Source organism: Physella acuta, unplaced genomic scaffold (genome assembly GCF_028476545.2).
Source record: "Physella acuta isolate Inbredline_101_S28 unplaced genomic scaffold, ASM2847654v3 ptg000210l, whole genome shotgun sequence".
Taxonomy (NCBI): domain Eukaryota; kingdom Metazoa; phylum Mollusca; class Gastropoda; family Physidae; genus Physella; species Physella acuta.
Genome location: NW_026731729.1, coordinates 1 through 24,126, shown reverse-complemented (window position 1 = coordinate 24,126; position 24,126 = coordinate 1). Strand labels below are relative to the sequence as shown.

The following is a 24,126-nucleotide window of genomic DNA, read 5'->3' as shown; positions in this document are numbered from 1 at the left end:
ACTTTTTCTTACTTTATTATCAAGCAAAGGAGCAAATGATATTTTTATCTTGACCTCATTACATTCCAAAATAGAATTATTTCTGTTTGGCAAGTAGATGCTACAGTAATAATAACAATTAAGAACTTATCCAATGACTTTAAAGAACGAGCTTTCCTTGATTCACTTATCCTGTAAATATCCTTTGAAATGTGACTACCTAAGCAAAGCTCCATTAAAAATGGTTAAAACCAGTTATTTATCTGTTTGAGCCAGCATTTTTCATCTGGTAGTGTTTGCATGGAACAAGTTCCAGCAGAATATTCCAACCACTACAGCACTCACTTATTCTTTGGTCCACTGGTTAAGAATTTTTCTCATTTAATCTTTGGTACATTAACAAAAGAATTTATCCAGGTGTTTTGATAGAATGATTTGTTTTTATCTTAACATTTCAGACACCTTGTGCTAGGAAAAAATGCAATCTTTGGTCAGAAATAAATGATGCATTTGTTTAGTTAAAAAAAAAGTTTTTACGTATTTTTAAAGCAGTGCTAGCTTATTTAAAGTTTAATTGGATTGTAATTATTTTCTATCAAATTTTTTTTCTTGTATGTCTTAATTTTTATACTCTTTATAAATAATGTATTCTTGTCTGAGTTTATTTGGACAAGCTGTGAGGCTTTGATGTTCTCCTTATCTAGATTTCTTTAGTGAGGTTTCACTGTTTCTCTTTTCACATTATTTATAGCAATCAGAAAGAATTTCTTCACTATTTTATCTAAATTTTCCAAATGTTCTGAACCACCTGAATGCTTTGTTTCTGTTGATGTGTCCATTTCGTTTTACAAATAGCACAATTGCTATGGGCCACTTTAAGTCATTTTAATCCCTTGCTAAATTTTCACTGCCAAATACTTCAAGCCGCAAGTTTTGTTTGTCTGGAGTTTTTGGCTGTTTGTTTTGTTTGTTTTTGTCATGGTTAATGAGGAATTCACTATATTGTATTGATACAAGAAATAGGATGATTGTATTAATACAAGATTGAGTTCAGCGAGCAGCGAACCAAAAGCTCCAACCTGCTGTCTTGTTTTTTTTTCTTTTCTTTTGACAATAGACTGACAGCTCAATTGGCTAATAATAGATTATTATTTTATGTCATAATATTTTTTAAAGTAACTAACATGAAGTATTGCATAAGGATATATTAATTTTTATTTTAACATTATTTACTTTAAAATATGTGCCTTTGTTCTTTTAAAAAACGTAAAAGGAAAACTAATCCTTGACATAGCTAGATTAATATTGATTTTGTTCATTTAATAAATTATGTTAAGATTTGTCTAATGTGTCTGTCTTAACTCTTTCCTGCTTCCTTTCCACTATGGCTTTCAGGAGTTTGAGGTAATGAGTTACTCCCCTTTTGTAAATTTAAAAACAAAGCACAGTGAATAATGAAATATTTGGTTATTTTATGTAATTTAGTAATGTGTTTAGAAAGAGTGGTGTGCTCCTGTCGGTAACATCCCTGTGTAGTTCACTGGATGTGTAGTTTATTTATTTATTGCATATTACATTATTATTAGCATTCTTTTTACAATTAATTGGTTATGAAATTAGAATTATGTGTATGTATATATATATATATATATATATATATATATATATATATATATATATATATATATATATATATATATATATATATAAAACCTAAAAAAAAATCATCTCTAATCTAAGGTAGAATTACCTAGGCCAATTTTAACCTTTAACAATAAAGAATGCTGATGGTTTTTCTCCCTGGTTCTGCTTTGAAGTTCCCTGTGTCAATGTTGTGTATTGCATGCACTTACATCTTTCCTTCTCTTTATCTCTAACCAGATCTTTTTACAATCATTAGATATGATCACAAGTTTTAGAAATACTACTCAAATTTTGAAATTTACTAGTCTGTCAATTACTCAAATTACTTATTCTTAAATCCCTTAATTAAGTATAGTCAGGTGAGCTTATTTAAAGTTTTTTTTAAAGGACACACATTTTCTAAGCTTAAACATTTCAAATTTCAAGTTTGTAAAAAAAAAAAAAGGTGTACAATTTAATGTTTATAAGAATAAAATAATTTAGATTTATTAAAATATGAACTGAGAAGTTTTAGAACAGTAAATTTTCCTTTTCACAGTCTGTTAACTTTGAGCAAATCTATTTTTAGGCTTCCATTCGCCTTTCTTGTTGTCTGGTGATTTGTGACAATAATTATCCAGTGGCATTATTACTTTCTGACCCTTGTGAATTATCTCTTTTTTTTTCTTGATCAAATGATGTGTGATGTCATCACAACCAGCATCATTTGGTCATGGCTGACTGGACGACATGGACATATCTCTAAACTGAACCAATCAAAGCAACAAATATATGCTCTTATTTTCTTCTTATGGTAATTAAAAACAGTGCCAGGGTATCAGTATATAGGTTGCTTTTTTAAAAATGTAAACAAGAATGCTGATAATTGAGGTCAACAGTTAGAAAGGAGTCCCAAAGCTGTGGGTCAGGCTGACCCAGGTTTCTCTCCTCTCCTGGCTCTCTGTGATCATCTTTCATTCTTTGACTTGAGTCTCTCCTCACATCTCATCCCTGTCATTTATGTGTACATGTTACCTTAGATTGTACTTTAGTGTTGTCTTAGTGCTTTTATTTTCTTTCTGTTCTGTTTTGTTATGTTCTGTAAACTGGTTTTTATTTCAGTTGTTTATTGAGCTAGCAAGGATCCGGAAATGTTTCACACAGAAAGGTGGAATATTTGTTCTAGAAGAGTTTGGTAAGAATGGTGCTTTTTATTCTCATTATTTTTCCCACCAGTAAAAAAACAACTCTTGTTGCAACTTTTGTTTGCTTGGGGTGTTTAAAAAAAAATCTTGGTGAGAGTTATTTCCCCCTCCTTTGCTTAAAAGCACTAGTTGACAGTGGATGTTCTAGCTACACAGAACCTTGCATATCATGTGTTTGTTGCTTTTCTATATCAGTGCTAGATTTAGGCCCACAACTGCTTCATTTTTCTTTTTTTAAGTTTTATTTTTATTTTCTTGCACAGGCTTTGAAGTGACATGATTTGTTTTCACAATTTCTTTATTAATTATATTTTATTACTACATTGTTTAACTTAAATGAATATTCTTAAATAACTTAAGTAATTAGTCTTGTTTTTATATAAAGAAAGATCAAAATTATGGTTTTAGAATTGCTTTCCTAAGAAATTGTGTTGATAAATTTTTTTTATTTTAAAGAGAAAAAAAAAGTTAACTAATTTTCAATGAACTATATCTATTTTTAAAAGATGTCAAATTTATTTGTTTACTAAGATTTAATAAATTATGCTAAAGACTTGATATAAAAGTTGTGCAGCTGAGGTTGCTTGTAGTAAATGGACTGGTCAGAAGGATATGATCTAATCCAAGTTTTTAATATTTCTCTGAGCCTGCATGATGCTCCTGGCTACAAATGATTCACATTTTTATTTCAATGGCTTGCTTTGTTGGTGAAGGGAGTTTTTGGTTGAGATAAGAAAAGGCTACCAAATATTTTACTCAATTAATATCTACTGTATCATTTTAGTAGAAATTATGTAATAATTAAAAGTATAATAAAATATCCTTTAAGATCTTTCTTAAACATGTTATACTCATGTGGCTAGTGTGAGAATTTACTCTTATCTACTACTCATCTGCTTCATTAAAGGGTCAAAAGTGTACTAGTTTCATTCACATGAGATTAACATAAAATATTACATAGATGTTTCAAAAAGAATTTTAATTTGTACTTTTTTCTTTCTCAGATCCCAAAACCAAGCAAATAATTTATCACAAATTCAAATCCAGTATGGTATGTATAGCCTGTTGTTGATGTTTCTGTGTGACCACTATTTATATATATATGGTTTTATATCTTTTTAACTCCTTTTTCTTCTAGACCTGAATTCTACTTCTTACCTTGAAAATAAAATTTCATTGACAGTAATGATAGGAACATAATTTATTCTGATTATTGTAAAAATGCTGATTGACATTACACTTTTTTTTAAAGATTTGTTATGTTCAGGGTTGGTCAGTTTATAGCCAGAGTATTTAAACTAACTTAATTACACCTTGCCAGCATTTTTTCAAGGGTTTCTTTAATTAAGTATCAGTTTTTATTTTTACCTTAATAATGACATTTATTTAACACAAAGCCTTATTTCCATAATACCAACACCGATTTAAATTTTTAAGGTTTTTGTGTGTGTATGTGTGTTAGGGTCAAAACACTAAAAAATAAATTTCAATAGATTTCAAATATAGATTTCCCTTTGGTGCAAATAACTTGTCCAGCAAAGGAAAATTCTAAACTAACTATCCGAAAATGAGCTGTAGATTTTTACATAGCAATTCTTTGTAATCATTAAGATAAAAAATAATTAAGTATTAGTGTACAAGTTTTACATCCTTATTGTATATGGCTTTAAAATTCATAACTAAGAAAATGGCAATGCAACTATTTATGGGGCCTAGTTTAGGATATTTAGCTCACAATTTCAGTATATATTTTTATTTAAAAAAAAACAACATTATTTTTTAGTATAAAACAACTAAATGAAAATTAAAATAAGTGTGTGATCTTAAATAAAACAACCCAAAATGGCTGAAAGGATTAATGTTGTAGGTGATCTGTGAATACTCATTCACTTGTGAAAATTACTTATTCTTTCCATCCAATTGAATAATTGGCCTCACTTTTAAAATTCTACTTATGTCTGTGTTAAAACAGAGATAAAATGTTTTTAAGTTCAGATTATTTGAGCTGCTCTTTGTTCTTGTAACAGGCTTCAGCTATCACAAATATGTTTCACCGCATTATAAGTGTACATATGGCATCTCCAATGGAAAATATCAAGAGTAATTATCATTTGGTTCAAGCTTCCAGTTTTTAAATTAGCAACTAACAAAGCTTTTTGGGATTACTAAGTTTTTTTATATTTTCTCTTTTTTCTTTTGTATAAAAATTTACTAATTTGCTTTTTGATAGTTGTTTACCTGAGGTTCTTTCAAATGTATAAATATTGGTTCAGACAAGATTGGAATTTAACAAAAATCCATTAACTAGCTTTCATTCTTTATTGTAGTGATTTTTTTTTTAATTTTGCTTTTTATCTGTTGGCACATTTAAAGAGTAAAACTTAATTTTAATAGAAACCATTTTATTGAAAGTTGTACACAACTTGCTTCTTTGTCATTTGATGTCATTTTGTAACTTTGAGAAGTCAGTAATACAGTTTAAAGTTTTCAAATTATGATGGGGACAAAATTAAAAGAAGTTCAATTTTTCTTGAGCACACCAGGACTATAAAATCCATCAGCAAACAAAATTAATTTTATTTTTGGAGCTATGCACATATCAAGGTTGATCTCAGAGTGTTGTGTAGCATTTTTCAATTTGTATATCTTGTCCGTGTTGGGCATGTTACTTGTCACGTACAAAGGTCATGGTACTGAGAAATCTGTAGCTTCTGTTGAGGGAAATAGTTTGTACCAGCTAGCAAGTCTGAAGTTAAAACAAATTCAGTTAAATAAGCTGCCTTAGTAGCCCCAGCATTATAATCCATATCTGTCTTAAAGAAAGTGTGTTAAACCTTTTTATCAGGATAATGCTGTAATTTTTTCATAGCTTAAGCTTAGCTAAATGTAGGCTAGTATTTATAAAATCCCACTAATTTTGAAAGCTTATGGAGGTAATGGTCAACTATTGCGGTGATGGCAGATAAAGATGTTAACAATTCAAGTCATTTTTTAGCTTGAAATTATCTTTGTATCCCCTCTGAAGTAACGCTTTTGACTGGCCACAGGGTGATATTATTAGATCAGCAATCTCCTAAACCACTAACCCTACCAGCATGTTGGAGAAATCTGTTCTCTCCCCTTTTTGTTGATTATTAAAATTTGACTTCTTTTTATTGCAGAATTTATTTTAGTTAAATCTTGACCTGAACATATTTTGTCTTTACCACATTGTTTATAGAATTTTAAAATAAAGTACACATTTACTTTAGATATCATTTACATAGAAAATATTTTGATCTTAATTTAAACAAATTTTAACTTTTACTGTTTCTTTATTTTATATTTTCTAAAAATGTGAGTATACACTCTTTAAATTTTTTTTACAGGCTGACCAGATATGCTATGCAGTCCTTTGTTTATTTTCCTATATAGCTGCAGGGATGGAGCAAAGAAAGCAATCCTGACCTGCTCCAAACATAGAGAGGGACATTTTTTTATAAGGGGGTCATTGAGGAGGAGGGGAAAACAGCTTTAAAAATCTACTTTGACAGATTAGCTGTAAACTTAAAAACTCTAGTCAGCTTTAAAAATTATTTTATTTTCCTTTGCAGTTCTTCCAATGACTGTCATGTAAAAATTTACACTAAGTAAACAATGATTGGTTAAAAATTTTAAAAATAAAAACAAGTTATCATGTTGTTAACACAGCATGGATTAAATGGTGCTAAATGTTGTACACATTTTAATGCATTGCTCTCTGCTTTATTTACCTTAAAGCATTTTCATATTTTTTAATCTTATTGTCTAAGTAGAGCTTTTTAATAAAGTCCAAAATAATCAGAAATATTATATGGAGTTTTGTAATTTTAGCATTAGTTTAAAAAAATTAACCCTAGTTTTTTAAAACACTGCCCACTCAACGTTTTTTTTTATAAAATATACATACTTGTCACTTTAGTACTGAGACCTCCAGCTTTGGCAGCAGTGCAGGTTTGCATTAGTAAGGCATTTAGTTTGTAAGTAGCATCATACATGTTGGAGTGGATGAGTGCATTTAGATTTTTGTTCCAATATTTCTGTGCTGATATACAAATTTTAACAGCATTATTTTTTTTATTGCTGTAGCATTTAAAGTGATATTGAAATTATTTTTAAAAGTTTGAAATTTTGTGGACAATATTTCTTATACCTGTCAACAGTGTGACTGCTATTAAATCCTATTTTTTTACCAGCTGTTTTTTGTTCAACTGGTGCTTTGACTGATTTACCCATCTGAAACATGTTTTATTGTTATTTTTCTCAGTGTCTTATTTTTTATAATGTGATTCAAACTACTCATGTTCAATTGCTAAAAGCTATTTTTCTAACTTCATTATTTTCGTCGAACAAACTATTTTGTTCTACAATATTTAAAAATATTAGCCATTTGCATTAGTATCAGAGTTTATCATCATCTTGATGTATCTTTCCACTTACTGCTGATATTTGCAATGGCACATCTCTGGAGGCTAGGAACTACATCAAAACATGTTTAATCAGGATTTTTTCTCTGCACCCAGAACTAGTATCAAAATTTACAATGAACAAATAGGTTTAGAATGAAAATAGGTGTAGATTGAACAGATGGATTTAGAGATTTGAAAAGCTGAATGATAACTAGTTATCCCTTAAGACAAAGAAAGCCCTAGTCTGTTAAACATGTTTCAGAAATGTTTAAGCTTTAACACTGTATTGAGAGAAAGCTATGGGGTGGCTGCAAGTTAGTCTATTGCTATCTAATGTGTACTGTTCTTGTCCCTACATCTGCTCCATCCCTGCTGCTGGAGACCCAGGAAGAAGAACCTTGAAGGCAATATTTGATGTCAACGCTGGCCTGCTATTGCCATGTCTAAGGATGGTCACACTGTACAAACTTGTTTCACAATGGCTGTGCAAGACTCTGTGATGAAATATGTTTTTCTTTGTCTTTTAGTCACGAGGAACAAGTAAGAGTAAACATGAATGTTTCTGTTGTTCCAGTACTGGAATGGTAGATTAGTTACAAACCTGCAGTTTCATTGCAGCATCATGTACAACCAACATGACTAACTTGGTGGTACCTTGTTTTATCAGTTACAAAGCTGCTTTATGATGGTAATTAGATTTGTTTGTTTCATGTAGGGAATGTAGATAGATGTAGATAGTTTTTGGCTATTTATAACAGAATGCTCATCAATAATATGCAAAGATTTACTTTCAATGTTTTATTTTTAATCCAGTACTTCATTGATTGTATAGTTGTTTTTTTTTTCTATTATCTATCTTGTAGAATTAGGTGGTTTAAGCTTGTGGTCTTGTCATAATTTTGTTTAGTTGATTTAAGTTATACATTGGTTGATACAATTCATCTATTGTTCTACTCATGTAAGTTTATTCAAAAGGAATTTAACAAATGTATTTGATATTTTATTTTAGTATATTGGGTGGGGAAAAGAGGACATACAATAACTAATAGAACTGCATGTGAATTTTAAAATTGGTTTTGCCATATAGTCAATTCCGCTTAATCAGGGCACCTGTTATTTAAGGCAGCAGTTTATCTAGACTGAACAACAAATCTGGCTGGTGTCTTCGTATTTTTTTTACTGGTAGGCATTGACAGCAGATCCAACCCAAAGACCCAATTCATAATGTTCCAATCACACTCATGAATTGAAAGCCCAAGATAAGGACTCTAATACCCTCTCTGTATAGCCACATGTGTTAAATGTATTGCTTTAGATACAGTATTATCTGAGATAGGCTGATTTAAGTCACATGACCAAATTGGGCAGTAAATGAGCATTCATCTCTTACCTAGAGACGCTACTAATACTTTTTACCCCTGAAACCTTTCATTCAAGTAAGAATTTTTAGGTTGTCTTTTTTAACTAGAAAATCTGCCTGTTCTAATGAAGCCAAACTCAGTTGTTCCAATTAAAGGGAATAGGGTGAAATAAGTAGAGGGTGATTTTTCACCATTAAAAAAAAAATTCTCAACCTATACTTTCAGATGTGGTATTTGACATTTATGGGTATACCCTGAAGCTAGTCCTATTTTATTTTGCATTTTTGGACAAACTACTTAATTAGGCCAAAACACCTTTATACAATGTGTCTTGATTAAGTGAAATCAACTATGTTATCTTTTTCCACATTTCCCTCACCTAAATAAAATGGGAGTCATTTCTGAACTTTTTGCTGGAATCTAGAATAGTATATGTACTTGACAAACACTATAAATAAGATGTATACATGCTTGTCATGTTCTTTTTTTCTATTAATCAAAAACCACTGAGCAGTTTTACAGACTTGTAAACATTTTATACCAGCAGTGCAGAAAGCTCATTTTACTCCTTTTTTTTTTTTTTTAAATGTATCTTAGATTTACTAGTCTCAACATAATCATGGGTGTATAGTCTTTTTTTTATGTTCTTTGAATAGGAAAATCTGGATTATACTTTTTCACAAAATGATAGATGTCAACATAGTGAGATTAGGCTTTGACATGAAGTTGTTAGAAGAAAAATTGTCTCTTATCCATCCATGTACTGGCTTTTTGCTGCACAAATTCTTCTCAAATTGGTTCTTGTTTACAAATAAAAGTAGATCTATCAAATTTAAAATTGACTTTTTATTTACAAGCCGAATGATAAAAAATTTTTTTAATCACAGAAATTTACAATGACATCTTTTTATGCTTCTTCTTGTTCTTTTTACCAGGTTTAGTTTCAGCTTCAGCATCTTGAACTAGCTTACGTTTCTGGTTTAAGTGGCTGAAAAGTAAAAATTATAACATGTAATTGACTTCTAATTACAGATTTTCCATCTCAATTCAGGTGTTTTCTTTTACACTTACAGCCTTTCTGACTATTTAATGATTACTTTTGGTAATTTACAACATGAAGGGGAGCATACGAGATCAAGGTTTATTGAATTGCTAATACACCCTGATAAATTATTTTATCATTAGAAAAATCTCAGAGGGCGCAAGACAAGAATTTATTACTTAAAAAGAATTCACCTTTTAACACTGATTATTGATTTCCCAGCCCCTTTTAGTGCATCTTTCCAATCACACTCTGATCCTTTAATAGCATATTGTGAAAGGTCTGCCCCAATCAAGCTGGCAACATCCTTTTTGTGTTGCTCTTTGAATTCTTTCCCAGCTTCTTTCTGAAAACAAACACACAAAAAAAATTGTATCTCCACAAACTGTAACTAATCATGACCTTTTGATGACAGTGGAAAGTAATTAGAAAGTTAATCTAAAAAAAAAAGGTGACAGTAAATTTTAAAACCATTTTACCCTTTTGCTAAATAATGCAAGGTATACCAAATAGATACACTGTTACTGTTGGGTATGGGGCAACTAGTTTACGATGTATCTAATAAATCTTTGTCCTAGTCCTAGCATTCATTCATCTATTGAAATCTCTGCTCTACAGTTTTATTTACCACCATTTAAAAAATCATTTTCCTTATCTATCAACCTTTGAGAGGAATTTTACAAAATAAATATGAATTATCAACTGATATAAATGATGCGCACCAATTCTTGGTCCATTGTGTTCTTCAATGGATCCATCACAATTTCTTTCTTCTCTCCAATGGATGCTTCAACTTCTTTTTCTAAAATTTCATTAAAATGCTGAAAATATACCACAACAATTAAAAAATTCATATTTTGCTGAACAATTACTTCAGTCTATTACAAAACCCTTGTATTTAAAATACAGTGAAACATTCATATTTAATGCCTAACTGTAATGAGACAGCACAGTTGAGTGCATCCCCTTTATCCCTGAAATCTAATACTGTTCGCAACATAAAAAATTGACTGGGCACCTTTTAATTACATTTACTATTGTTAATGGATGGCATGGCCAAATGGTAGAGCATTTGAAATTTAACCCTAAAGTCAAGCCCAAGTCCTGACTAGAGTTGTAGCACTTCCCTGAGTCCACTAAACTCTGATGGGTAACTTATTTACGTTAGGGCCGAGGTCACAGAAACAGGAGAACTCTTCTTCACTTGCCTAGTGGGTTGCAGGTTCAAAAGGTAACTTTATTTAATAATGTGTAAGGTAAACTGATAAAAAAAACTGAGCAAGAAGGTGTGAAAATAAGAGGACAATGAGGCAAAAGCCAGAAGATAACTGAGACAATATTATATGAAGAAAATTTACCTGTACAAATTTTCTGATAGTTCTGTTGAACAAAGCTAAAATCTGATTAGCGGGCAGCTCTATGTCTTTCTCTATTTCCTCAACTGTTTTATGTTGCAGACCCAGCGATAACAGAATACTCTGAAACATGTATGCTGGCAATGTTACAGCAATTTATTATGCCTTTACAATCCTATGTACCTGAAAATTTTTGTGTCTGGTCGTGCAAACTAACTGTAATACATTTATGTGCATAACTGAAGTCTCGATAACAAGATTTTGAAGATGCCAGCAGAAGCAGGAAATAACTTTTTATTTATGTAGTTTTCTTATCATTCTAAAGTTAAGAAGTATTTTTTTTCAATTACGGGCAATATAATTAATGAAGTTAAATCTAACTAAAGTGACTCTGCCGTTGAATCGGGCATTATTTATAATGTACCCAAAATGTTGATTGTTTATTTTGACATTTAGAATATTTTTTTATAGAAACAACATAATTAACATTAGAATTAGCGTTTTAGTTGCTCATTTTATAATCAAGAATGTGCACTTTCTACATTTATTTAATTATAGCCTAGTCGAAACATTGTATTTTAGGATTTTAAAAATCTTTCTTACACACTGCACCACACTGAGGTGAATGTTGATGCGTTCTGTGAAGAAAAGTCTGCTCAGTTCCGGTAACAAGTCAACAATAAGATGGTAGTCCACCATATTGGTGGAGTACAACTCCAACCTCTGAATGTCATATGTTGTGAAGTACATCAAAAGTTCAGATTGGCTCAGTGGATCTATGCGGATGTTAATCAAGATTAAGTCTCACTTATCAAAGAGTCATCCTTATATGTTCTTATAGCCAGTATCATTATAATAACAGTTAAGCTGTATAACAAACTCCGAAATTTTACTTAAATATGGCAATGGCTATTAGTTTGGAACAAATTCAATATAAATTTAGACAACAGCAGTATACTCACTTGCTTCTTTTGTTTTCAAATTTTTATTCTGGAGAATATTTAACGCTGTAGCTGGATTGAATGCTCGAAACTGATATGCCAAAAGTGCTACAAATCTCTTTCGAAAATCTGGAATTTTTAAAAAATTAACATTTTTCATTTAAAAAAAATAAAAGTGTAAAAGTAAGAAAATTAAATCTTTGTTTTGTCTAGATAAATTTTGAATAAATACAAATGACCAACCTTTCCAAAAAGCTGCCAACCATGTTTGTCTTGTTTCTTCTGAAGTATTTAAAGTTTTTAACATGATGCAGGAGTGTTCTCCAGTCAGCTCATTCTGTTAATGTAAACAAAATGTAAACAAGTGCTCCATGGCTTAAATAGACTAATATAGGTAAATATAAGATCTGAATAAGGGTTCAACTCACAGAAGTTTGTCTCATATAGACTGGAATATAACCTGCTTTCTTCCAAAACCTGTTGGTAGTTAACACACATTTATATTTCTAAAAAGTTAGTTATAACTAAAATATATTTACACAGCCAGGACCTAGATCCTGAACACAGTGGACAACACACTAGAACTATTACACTAAGACAATATCAGCTCCTTATTTTCAATGACCTGAAGAGATCTGAAGTCAGACCAAAAGAAACTCCTAAATAGTCAAGACTTTCTGGTCTTCTCTCTGTTAACTTCACCAGAAGGGGTGGCAGTTTCTTTCTTGGCTGAATCTGCTCATTAAGAAGATCTAACTCCTGTGTATAAACAAGTCAAATTTTAATTTTAATAAGCTAGATATAAAAATTGTTTGCACATGTTTAACATGGATTAAAAATATAATACATAAATGTGTTAAGTAAAATACTAGATGTAGCCCTCATGGTGTGTCAACCAGATGTGTATTTTTTATGTAATTTTGCTAATCCTTGTCATTCCAGGCCAGCAAAAGTCCCTGTGGCCACCCTGGCTAATGTTTATTTTTTATTTATTTTTTTGACCATGGACAATGGAAGGAGATTCAGGAACAAGTATTGGCAACAGCCAAAGTAGAAACAAAATCTTAATATTAGGAACAAAGTAGCACAATGATATTGCTATTTTGTTTTAATTGTTAAAATAACCCACACTAGCACTGAGGTGCATTTTTAAAAAATCTTTAACTGTCTATGGTAAACTGTACAAGCTTAAGACGACATTATTCTTCTTGACAATTTTTACTAACCTCTTCAGCAACTTCTTTAATTTCATCTTCACTTTCACTTGACATATTTTCTTCATTAGTTTCTTTAAGGTTAGGGAACTTCCCTTCAAAATATTCTTGGAGCTGGTTTAAAGCCCTGGAGCCATATCCCATCTAAGAGCACAATTAGTTCAACACATAAAGCAATGGTGAATGTAACAGAAAACTCAAGTGAAATGATTCCAAACACTACATTAAATAAACAAAAGCGAGGCAGTGTAGAGATGCCAACAATATATACCCCTTGGTAGTCTGGATGTGTTGCTATTCTCACAACTCTGGCACCAGACAACCCAGGAAAGTCGTGGTCTTGGTACTGAGGGAAAAAAAAAACATTGTCAGATATGGATTACAGATAGGAGTGCTAATGGTGCTGTGGACATTTAATACTGTCAGGTATGATTACAGACAGGAGTGCTAATGGTACTGTGGACATTGTCGGGTATGAAAACAGTTACCTGCTGCGAGACTGTCCATGGTATGAGATCCCCAGATGCTCGCTTGCCTCGCTGTAAACTGTTCATGATGGTAGATTTTGATATTTCACCCTCCAGACAAACCTTGTTTACAGAGCACATTAAAGATTAGCATTGGTGCCCTCTATAAAATATTTTAGACAATATAAGGAAATATCTGTAGTGTTAATGAATATCTTCATCAATATTTTTAAAGTATGAAGAAGACAAATGTAAACTTGTTATATAAAACAAACTAATCAGAAAAATCTTTTTTTTTTGGAATATCAATAAATGTGAAAAATTGTTAAATTAAGGAAAACCAAATAAAGAGGATGTAGTCCTATAGAAAATCAGTACCTACCTGTAAAACACACAAGACTTCAGGTAGTCCTCCTTGTGAGGGCTGTACAGGGCCAAGCAACACAAAGATGTGATGGGCTGGAGCATCTGATAAAAGCTGAAGGTCATTTGGGGAGTTCTGTGAACAAATTACAACTACTTCAACATCTGATTCCAATGGTGACTGATGGACTTCAAATCATAGTAAAATTAGACTAGATATGTTGTGGGGTGAAGGTTCACTTCTGGACTTAAGCTTTAGATAGAACAGCATACAACAACATGTAATGGTTCACTGTACCTTGTAATGTGAGGAAACATACAATGCCATAACCCTGTGCAGAAACTTCTCTGAGGCAGGGTGGTAAGAGAACAAGGTGTCTCTGTTCACATAGTAAAGGTCACAAGTGGCAGGTAGAGGGCAGCCAGTTATTGACCTGGGCACAGAGCTGGCATCCAGACACAGCAATCTGTTGAGCCATGCCTCTACTGGGTCCCCATTGGCATATCGTATAGACTCTTTCAGCTCAATCTCATGAAGTACTCGACCTGCAGATGGTGTGGTAAAAGCATTAATTAACTAATTGAACACCTGAAAGTTTAACCACAGCAGAACTGATAAGGATAAACATGGTATCCAACCTGATGCTGACGTGTCTGCTCCTTTTTTGGCCATGTTTGCTGCCAGCCTGGCTTCTTTAACACTGCCACCATACGTGGTTGACTGCTGCCTCAGCTGCTGGACCAGTTTTAGAGACAGGGATCTGCCAGTTCCCTCATAACTTCAAGACAAAATTGTAACTATAAGCTCCCACTAAATACTTGACATTAGTAAAATAAAAAATTGATGACTTTATTTACCCTACCCATTAATTGTAGAAGACATAAAGACCAGATAAGGACCCAGCAAATTCTTGACGAGGGGCAGAGGGATGGCAGCTGCTTCATCAATACACACCAACTCAGCCTGGCCTAGTTTGTGGGAATCAGCAGGATGGATATACTGAAATACATTAGAGTGTGTGAAATGTTCATATATTTTATTAAGTATACAGAAAGTCTATACTAGCATCTAGTCTTAACTAAATAGCTGATCTAAAAATTAATTAAGCTAAAAACTATTTAATGGGTCGCAAAGTTTAATTATCGTACTAATATTTTAAAATGTAGAACTACATTAAAATAAGATTACAATTGTCAAATTCTTTGAACTTATAGAAAAGTGCCCTATCTATTCAATCAGACCCTACAACTTTAGTCACTGACTGATGGACTTGTATTTGATCTACCGTAGTGTAAATATTGCAATACCTGGATGGTTTGTCTGTGGTCTCTGAAAATGTTAACCCTGACAACAGCTTTGTTAAATTCTGGATTGGTAGACTGAATTATCTCATAGTCAATGTGTTCCTGTAATATGTTAATCAAAATTAATTTTTTTTAAATTAGCTGGCTTAAAAATGTATTTACATCATTGAAACATGATTTTTTTAAAATGTATATAAGTCTCTTTACGGTTATCTTTAGCCAGTGACTGAATAAGAATTTAAAAAGCAAATATCACCATCACATAATTACCTGATATTCCATTGCATCAAAGCCTTTAAATATGAACTCAAACAAAGTTTTGAGATTTTCAGGACTTGGAGCAGTGACAAAAACATTAGAATAGCTGGAGATTTTAAATTGCTGATGTTAAACATAGGCAGTCTTGCTTTGACAGAAAAATAAAATAAATCTTGTTTGAACAACTTTTCCCATGTAAATAATAGTACATTCAAAATACTAAAATAAATTAGTTATAGAAGTACCCAAATCCAATAGCCGCAGCCATAGCTAAACCAAGAGCCGCAGACTTTCCTCTGCCTCTTGCTGCTGTCATTACAACTGTGCTACGTAAAGTCTTTTCTACTATAGAATCCACAAATTTCAGAAAGCCTTGAGCCTAAACATTTGTGGTAAGAATTTATTAAATCATTTTTTTTATAATTATTAATTTAAAAATGCAAACTATGATTCAACATGGCACTTGAACTTGAATGTCATAGATACCTGATCCAAAGTCCGACACAGCTTAATTATCTTTCCTGTCGTAACATCCATTTCTTGAATTGATTGTTTCAACTCAGCCAATTCAGTTTCATTTGGGGAGGCTTCATCCTTTTATCAATATTTTCAAGTAAATGGATGTTAGTTATTTGAAAAAAAATATCTTACAAAACACTCTTAAAATCAGATTATAACAAAAGCTCTAAATTTAAAAAACAAACCAACAAACCAATGATTTAGCTGGCATCGCTTCTATGTTTAAAGCATGTGTGGAGATTGGAATAAGGTGTAGCTTGTCATCAACAACAACACAATTTTCACAAGAAGCCAGCGATAAGAGAAACCTTTAAAAAATGTAATTACAATTAAACATACACAGGCAAAGTTAAGGGTAAATACATTACTTAACAGCTTCTTTTCATATGTAGGCAATTTTAACTTTTAGCCTAACTCATGTAAACAACAGCACTCAGAGCTGCTAAAATCTAAGCTGCATACCACTCAACTGCTTAAACATTAGTAACTACCTCTCATTGAAGCGACCCACAACATCCTGATGAGCCTCTGTTCGAAACCTTGAGTGAACATCCTGTATTATAACAAAAGTACAGCTAATATAATATTAGGCACAAAAGCAACTACGCAAGTTAACAATTTATTAAGGGAAATCCAAAACAAAAAAAGTTTAAGTTAATAAGAGTACGCAGATAGAAAACCTACCATAGTCATGGTAAAAAGTTGCTTCAATGAGGACATGGTACGTAGCAAAATGACAACAATGCCACCACCTTCAACAGTTTCTACAGTTCTGGCTAACAAGTTGGGGGTCAAAGCTTCAAAGTCCTTGAAGCAAATACATAAATTCCAAAATGTTTTAAAACCATCAATAGACAAACAAAACATTACACTTAAGTAGTGAAAAGTCTTCAAAGACTACATCAAATGATACCTGTAAAACACACATGCCATAGGTGTTTCCAAGTATCTTGTGGGTCTCTGCATAGTAACAGTAGCGAATGTTTGTTGATGAAATGAATAAATCAAATGGGTCATCTCCTTTTACATTTAATTGCCCAGTTTTAATTTTCTTTTGTAATTCTTTCATCCTCTTTTTAGGGTGGCTGCAAAAAGGTGATCCATTTTAAGTAAAGAAATGAGTGACACATGAGCCCAGTAAAATCATGTAAAATGAACAAACAAAACAATATCACTTGAATGGGGAGTTGAATTTTTTTAAACAAAATTAAAATTTTGATAAAAATTTTGAGGTCATAAATTGTATTAAATATTTAAGTTAGATCCCAAAAGAAAATATCACCAGCAAAACAAATACTAGACCTCACTAACCTGCTAAATCCCAACTCTTTTTTGTAGCACCATAAGACTGATGGCCTTGCTTTCAGTTCTGCCTTGCTGAGCATATGATGTAGAATGACCACCTGTTATTGAAGAAAACAAATATATTTATATTGCTGGTTAGTCTTTGACTGAAGACTCAAGTAATCTGTCTTTGAAATGAAAATAGATTTTATTAAAATTAGACCCTAATGAGTAAATCTTGATAAATAAAATTTTAGCAAAATTGAATTATCCTTAAATGAAAAAAATAAGTTTGCTTACCTGGTCTTTACCCTGGTCACCTACAATAACAAACATGGATCTATGGCGTGTCCCTACAGCATTTTCTATCATGAGACGAATTCTGTTGTCTATTTTCTTTCTCACCATTTTTACTACTTCTTTCAACTCCTATAGATCTACTACAATTTATCCTGAACAGAATTAGACAGAAAAACAACAATCAATAAATCAGCAAGAATTCACTTGGCTTAAATCAAAACAGAGCATACATTGAACATTGTCTTAAATTAATATTATCAATAACATGTTGAATAAACCCTGATATTGATAATAGGTCTAGTAGCGAGTAGTAGTCCTTTCAGACCTGACAGTAAATAATTCAGGCAATGTAGAGCTCATCTAATGACATCTATTACTACAATTTACTAGTTCCTTGAACTAATGAACTTGATATATAATATAAAGACTGGATAGGAATGAGACTGAGGCCAGACTCAGGCTGGGGTTCATTCTACTAGGGATTCAAAAGCCTCAAAAGGTAAATTTTTGGCTAATATCAGCCGAATCATTTTTTGCTACGCAGCTACAAAACATAAATCTGTCATTCTTAACTAACTTAATGATCTTGATCTTATCATCATCTCACCATCCAGTATAGTAAAGTAAAACTATAAACTAGATCTAGAATCTAGATCTATAAGTATTGAGTTAAGTATTAGATTGAGAGATTGTGCTTCAAGAAAACTTGTTACTTGGATCAATCAAATCAATCACAACTGATGGATGTTTTTTTGTTGTGATGTGTCCAATGTAGTATGTACTATGTAGTTCAAGCAAGACTCGTACACTACATAGATCTATCTACTACATAACATAGTACTAGGGATTTAGGTAAAAAAACACTAATCATCATATAAAAATAAAAATTATATATTCTTGTAGAGCTCAACTATATGAAAACAAAACAAAAAAGATTTTCTGTCTAGCTCAAATAGTTTTTTTTTAGCGAATTTTTTTGTGAGGGGTGGAATGCCCTTGTCTTTGCATTGGCCAATTGTGACAAGTCATGGTATACCTGAATAAATTGAGCATAGTTATTTTACTTGCAGTTGTATTTTGTTCATATTTGCAGAGTTTAGCTAGAATGATATATAGAACTTGTATATGCTGTTGAAATAAATAAAAATAATACAGAAGTATATTTTTGTGTTGGCTTCCTTCTATAACCCCAAAAAAACTGTGCTGCGCAAATATGAAAATGTTTCTAAAGCAATGTTTTACAGTGAATGAAAGAACTACAAAGTTAGCAATCTAAAGTAAATTACTTGAACATTGAAATGTGCATATAACTGCCCCATTATTTTGGGCAGGTGAAGTAGAGTCCATCTTTAAGACATTATGTTATAAAACTGTGCTGCACAAATATGAAAAAGTTTCTAAAGCAATGCTTTATATAAATACAGTGAATGAAAAAACTACATAGTTAGCAATCTAAAGTAAATGACTTGAACGCTGTAATGTGCATATAATTGCCTTATTATTTTGGGCAGGTGAAGTAGAGTCTATCTTTAAGCCATTTTGTTAAAAGTGAACTGAAGTTATCTGATCAATGTTTTTATGTGTGTATTGTGTATGAATTCTGATTTTCAGCATATAAATATAACTGTAAGTAAGGGTAAGTAGAACTTGAATACTTAAAATTACAGTGTTAGCACATAGCTAGTGTAGTGTATTCTAGCAACAGACAGGTAACCTATGTCTGACTCAGCAAAATTTTACTTCAAGCAAAACTAGAACCAGAGTTGAAAAAATGAAAGACAGGTATATTAAAATATGTTTAAAACAACAAGTAGGAGATTTGTTTGTACATTACATAAGAATACTGTTGTTAGTGTATCTAAACTAAAAGCCGGCAGATCGGGATGAAGAAATATAACATTGGAGTCAATGGGGGCAACGTGACCTACTTACGGTGACTACTTTCAAATGAGTATTTTCTAATGTTAAAGTCAAAATATCCAAAAATAAATATCATTTCTATAAAAATGGGATGTATCTGCTTTGGAAACTTTCATTATCTAAATGGAAACTTTTCAAAAATCGCGCTTTTAAAGCATTTGAAGTTAACCTTTATACCGCGGTAAGACCAAAGCAGAGACAGCATGCAATCAGATCGCTAAGCCATCAAAACAACTGGAAAACCATTCTAGGCCTACTTTTCATTTAACATTAGGAAATGACCTTTTAAACTTAATTAATTACCATAAATTAAAAACTTATTAGTATGCGAAACCAAATCTCGTGCACCCGGTATCAGAAAGTAATGGGAGATTTCGGGTCATGTTTTTACCGCGATCTCGGCCGATACCGACAAGCCTAATAGTACATAGATCTAGAATCTAGATATTTTGTAGATAAGATTAGTAACATACTCAGACTGATGATCAGACTGGTGTTTTTTAAAACTTTTTTCAGTTTTGTCACCTTTGTGATTGTCTGATTCAACTGATTGTGCCACAATCAGTTGAATCAGACAATCACAACTGATTGTGGCATGGACATGGTAATTTAAAATTTTGTTTTTAAATTAGCTGGAATCTAAGCTAGAAACTAATGCTCCATTGTCACCAGTCTATATTCTAGATATAAATCTAGTGTTAGTTAACAGTTTCTAACGATTTAAACCAAAGATTAGACCTACTGGATAGAGCTTGCGTATCCAACAATCGTAAGTCGTAAACAAACGTCAACTTCTAGCGTCAACGCGTGTTATCAGCCTCATTAATTTTGTTTCGTTTCTCTTAGACAACATTGAGTTTTATATTTTCCACTAGATCTATACAAAATTTAGAACTGATTACCATTTACAAAACAAAATACCTTTAAAGAAACATCTTTCATTTTCGTTATCACTATAATTTTAAAAATTTAATTAGATCTATGCTCCCGTGGAAGTGATCACTCATGTACAGCCCGTCACCCCTCCTGGGGTATGTAGGCCTAATACAACATAGTCCTGTTTCCTGGGCAGTGTTTCTTTCAGGCATTTTTCTCCCTGGGCACTTGAAACTTTGGGGAGGGGCGGACCGCGGACACTGGTGATTAGAGTGTATATTTTGTATATAAATTCTATTTCGCTGGGGGGGGGGGTTGAGTATTAGTTTCGGTGTAAAGTCGCTGTAAAGTAGATTTAGAACTATTTCTTGGCAATTTGGGCGACCTTTCGTTCGCTTGTCTGCAATGTTTTGTCCGTTCAACTTGAGAGCTGGTGTGGTAGATGAGGGCTAAAATCATCACCACCAAATTTTCTTTAACTCTTACTGGACTTAGGCATGTCTATTGCCAATTGTTGGCATTGCTGATGATGTCTAACCAGTTAATTTTTAGAATTTGCCCGAGGCAGCCAAAACCTACACTTTCACTAAATGTATTTTTGGTTGTCCTCTAAGTTTCTGGTAATAAAGACGAATTTACAGTGAAGTTGATTATGCAAATGTTGGTTTTCAAGTGGAACTCTCTAGTGGTTTATACTATCTACTTAAGCCGGATGAAATTAGCTCTTGCTTTGCTTTCACATTTGCATATGTTCCCCTCTGTTCATCTATAATGCTACCAAGGTAAGTAAATGCTTCATCTCCTCAAAGGGACGTGACTTTGACTGGTAATGACATGGCTGACATCACATCTATTGCATGTGCCGCAAGGTGAGAGAGAGCTACAAAATTATCAGCAATGCACACAGTTTCTTTCAGGCATCTCCGCTCCCCCCCCCCCCCCGAAGAAAGTCTACCGCCCCCGAACGTATTGGAATTTATATAGAAAACATACTTTTACCAGTGTCCGTACCCCCTCCCCCGAAAATATCAAGCCCCCCCCCCCCCCGAGAAACAAGTCTGGAAGAAATACTGAATGTCCAGATTTGATTCACGAAATTCCATTCTTTATCCCACTGACGGGTGTCTTTATAATCCAGTCGATAAGGAAGAGAAAGAGAAAATGTGAAAATGAGGAGCATCCTTTTTGGATGTGCCATGAGCTTAAACTCAAACTAATATCTAAATATTGACTTATTTAATTATTTTGATTTCTTCAATGTCAGTACCAGTCACAATGATCGCCTCTAAAATAAAAGCTTACAATTTAAAACACGAAACCCTATTCATCTACGTTTCTTCTACAATACAGAAATGCCGGAATTCATTTTGTCGGAAGGTTTTTTATTAGAAGTCATTTTGTTGGTAGACCAATTACCCGGAAACATTTTGTCTAGAACAATATGTTGGGAGGCATTATGTTGCGAGTCCAAATGTTGCGGGTTCCTTTGTCGAGAATCCTTTCGTCGGGAGAAAATGTCGTTGATTTCTTTTGCCTTTTTTGACGAGAGTATTTTAGTATATTTGCATAGGCGTAGCGAAGGGGGGGGGGGCAGGGGGTACATATGTCCCCGGGCGCCGACCCTAGGGGGCGCCAAAATGGGTTGGAAAAATAATTAAAAGCTCATTTTAGCTGCAGTTTTGCATTATAAATATGAAAAAATATATGGCGGGGGGGGGGGGGGGGGGGGGGCGCCAAATTGAAAGTTTGTCCCCGGGCTCGGGGAAGGGTCGCTATGCCTCTGTCACTTTGTTGGGTTCGTTTTAACGGTGAACAGTGGCAAACAAAATTCTAGTGGCGAAATGAAAGGTTTACACTGTGACGACACCTATGTTCGTACACAACTCAAAACGTAGACCTACTAAGATAAGAGCCCTATTCGTCTTGTAAACATCTGAAACCAGCAATAAGCGTTGTATACACCGCTGTGCAATAATGTCGCCATTTTTCCTGCCTGTTACTCTGACGGTTGTGTGCTGGTCTGTGAATGGTGCTAGTACTGGCCCAGGGTGTGAGTCAGACGGCGCACTTTTGCACGTGAGTTGCTAGCTCGTGGGGCAACAATTTTAGGCTTTTAAAAGTGGAGCTTACCCTAGTTGGCCAATGTATTAAAATACATCAACATTTTTTCATCCACATTTCAAATTGCAATACTTTGCTTATTAACAGCTTATTTAAGTAAATAAGCCTATTTATTTATTTAACTCTTCTCGTCAAATTTAAAAACAATCATTTAGAGACCCGTAGATATTTAACGGTTGATTGGTGAAGATTTAAATGAAATAATTTATGCAAATGTCATCTCTAGACGGGCAACAGTTTTAAACCCAGCGCGTGCCAGTACTGCACGTGCCAGAGCAGCGGTCAGGTGACCTGCATCACACTGGAATGCGCTCACACCCGCTGTGAAAAGTTTGAGACTCCCCCGGGCGCCTGCTGTCCGATTTGTGTTGATGACGTAAGAGCAACTGTCCAATATAAATAGCTGTTGTTAAGCTCTAGAAATGTATCATGTAGGATTTATGTAGTTTAGATGTGTTTTTAGGATTAAAAACGGTCAAACGTGTGACGCAATGGATGCCTTAAGGACGACCCCATTCACAATACGCTGTTATGAAAGCTTAGATAGAAACAAAGCTGTATAATGTTATGATTTCTAGTTTCCCGTGAAAAGCACTCATGTTTGGTTACGGAGCGCATAGTTAGAAGTACAAAAAAATTACCTCCAGCGGTCCAGCCTCTATACTTTCTTCTACAGGGCCCACTAATTATAATTTGAAACAAGTGACGTCAAGATCAGAGACAGTTTCATTCAAAGTAATTTAATGTCTGATTGGTCTGATTTAAATAAAAATTATTTTTACAGGCTTTTTGTTTTTGTTATGTTAAAATTAATTTTAAATGTCAGGAAGTCAAGGGTGGGTTTGTGATCAAATCTTGGAAATGTTTCAACCAATTTTATTAGCAGATTTAATTTCCTATTACCTATCCACAAAAGTTTACTTCCAATGTGAACGCAAACATATAATTTTGAATCAACTTACATATTAAAATAGACATTGTCATTAAAAATTAATCCGAATATTACTAGAGTCTTTAATAGAAGGAAAACTAATACAATAAGTAAATTCGCATTAATTCGCTCTCTAACTAAAAGGGGTGGAGTTATGTTAAGCGTTGGGGCTGCTGATCGGGTTTTAAATCTAAAGCAAGTATTTTAGTCGTGCTGAGAACGAAAGGAATGGAAATATTAATTCTTGTAGACTTCGTGGTCGGGTTTTAAAGCAGCCGTGAACACAAAACCTGCTTAATTTGTTTACCTCTCCCATTTTAAAATTAAAGATAATTATCTTTGAATAATTTTTTTCAAGGACTAATTAGATTGAAATTGAGGTATTGTTGACTGTTGTGCTTTCAACGAAAACAAAATCGCGGAATTAGAGATCTAGTAGTGGGTCAAATTTGAGCAACACAATTTGAAACAAATCAAAACAAAAGCGTATAAAATAAAAGCGGTGGCTGCAAAATGTATTGAAATTTTTTTTAGAGCGACCAACGCATTTTATTTTAGCTAAAATATGCTTATTTTTCGTATTTTATTGCATTTCAAAGTTTGTAATCACAAATATTTTTATCATGATCATCATC

General features: G+C 32.9%; 3 protein-coding genes across 10 annotated transcripts in view; 2 read left to right on the top strand and 1 right to left on the bottom strand.

The window, feature by feature from the left end:
- LOC131937454 (MAP kinase-activating death domain protein) overlaps window positions 1–7,024 on the top strand; it is a 34,222-nt gene extending 27,198 nt beyond the window's left edge. For 4 of the 7 annotated variants that reach the window (XM_059294905.1, XM_059294906.1, XM_059294907.1 and 1 more), the window contains 4 exons: window positions 2,725–2,797; window positions 3,812–3,858; window positions 4,835–4,907; window positions 6,176–7,024. In XM_059294905.1, the coding sequence (XP_059150888.1) occupies window positions 2,725–2,797; window positions 3,812–3,858; window positions 4,835–4,907; window positions 6,176–6,180 (198 nt within the window). In that variant the 3' untranslated portion in view covers window positions 6,181–7,024. The remainder of the gene's footprint in view (window positions 1–2,724; window positions 2,798–3,811; window positions 3,859–4,834; window positions 4,908–6,175) is intronic. The other 3 variants (XM_059294909.1, XM_059294904.1, XM_059294903.1) reach the window with 1 other exon arrangement.
- Window positions 7,025–9,164: 2,140 nt separating this feature from the next.
- On the bottom strand, window positions 9,165–20,395 carry LOC131937456 (RNA cytidine acetyltransferase). 2 transcript variants are annotated; one of them, XM_059294910.1, is made up of 27 exons: window positions 20,306–20,395; window positions 17,644–17,795; window positions 17,371–17,462; window positions 16,973–17,144; window positions 16,744–16,866; window positions 16,551–16,612; window positions 16,253–16,367; window positions 16,027–16,134; window positions 15,786–15,919; window positions 15,553–15,646; window positions 15,286–15,384; window positions 14,841–14,977; window positions 14,617–14,756; window positions 14,276–14,523; window positions 13,997–14,113; window positions 13,636–13,737; window positions 13,419–13,493; window positions 13,160–13,291; window positions 12,559–12,692; window positions 12,362–12,410; window positions 12,177–12,270; window positions 11,955–12,062; window positions 11,596–11,768; window positions 10,996–11,115; window positions 10,360–10,458; window positions 9,832–9,983; window positions 9,165–9,583 (listed from the first exon to the last, which is right to left on the bottom strand). In XM_059294910.1, the coding sequence occupies exons 2-27, from the start codon at window positions 17,749–17,751 to the stop codon at window positions 9,487–9,489; spliced, it is 3,084 nt and encodes a 1,027-aa protein (XP_059150893.1). In that variant the 5' UTR covers window positions 17,752–17,795; window positions 20,306–20,395; the 3' UTR covers window positions 9,165–9,486. The 2 variants fall into 2 exon arrangements, with proteins under 2 accessions (XP_059150893.1, XP_059150894.1); XM_059294911.1 differs by lacking the exon at window positions 20,306–20,395 and adding an exon at window positions 20,037–20,119.
- A 1,961-nt stretch (window positions 20,396–22,356) lies between these two features.
- LOC131937459 (cysteine-rich motor neuron 1 protein) lies at window positions 22,357–23,346 on the top strand. The gene is made up of 3 exons (XM_059294914.1): window positions 22,357–22,515; window positions 22,787–22,936; window positions 23,237–23,346. The coding sequence occupies exons 1-3, from the start codon at window positions 22,414–22,416 to the stop codon at window positions 23,255–23,257; spliced, it is 273 nt and encodes a 90-aa protein (XP_059150897.1). The 5' UTR covers window positions 22,357–22,413; the 3' UTR covers window positions 23,258–23,346.
- Window positions 23,347–24,126: the final 780 nt, after the last annotated feature.

Coding starts and splice junctions, on each gene's coding strand:
- LOC131937456 (XM_059294910.1), bottom strand. CDS start 17,751: ATGGTGAGAAAGAAAATAGACAACAGAATTCGTCTCATGATAGAAAAT. Junction 16,867..16,972: donor ATGGCATGTGTGTTTTACAG/GTATCATTTGAT, acceptor ATTTGCTTCAAG/GACTTTGAAGCTTTGACCCC. Junction 11,116..11,595: donor ACCTCAGTGTGGTGCAGTGT/GTAAGAAAGATT, acceptor TACATGTTTCAG/AGTATTCTGTTATCGCTGGG.
- LOC131937459 (XM_059294914.1), top strand. CDS start 22,414: ATGTCGCCATTTTTCCTGCCTGTTACTCTGACGGTTGTGTGCTGGTCT. Junction 22,516..22,786: donor CAGACGGCGCACTTTTGCAC/GTGAGTTGCTAG, acceptor TGTCATCTCTAG/ACGGGCAACAGTTTTAAACC. Junction 22,937..23,236: donor GTCCGATTTGTGTTGATGAC/GTAAGAGCAACT, acceptor TTTCTTCTACAG/GGCCCACTAATTATAATTTG.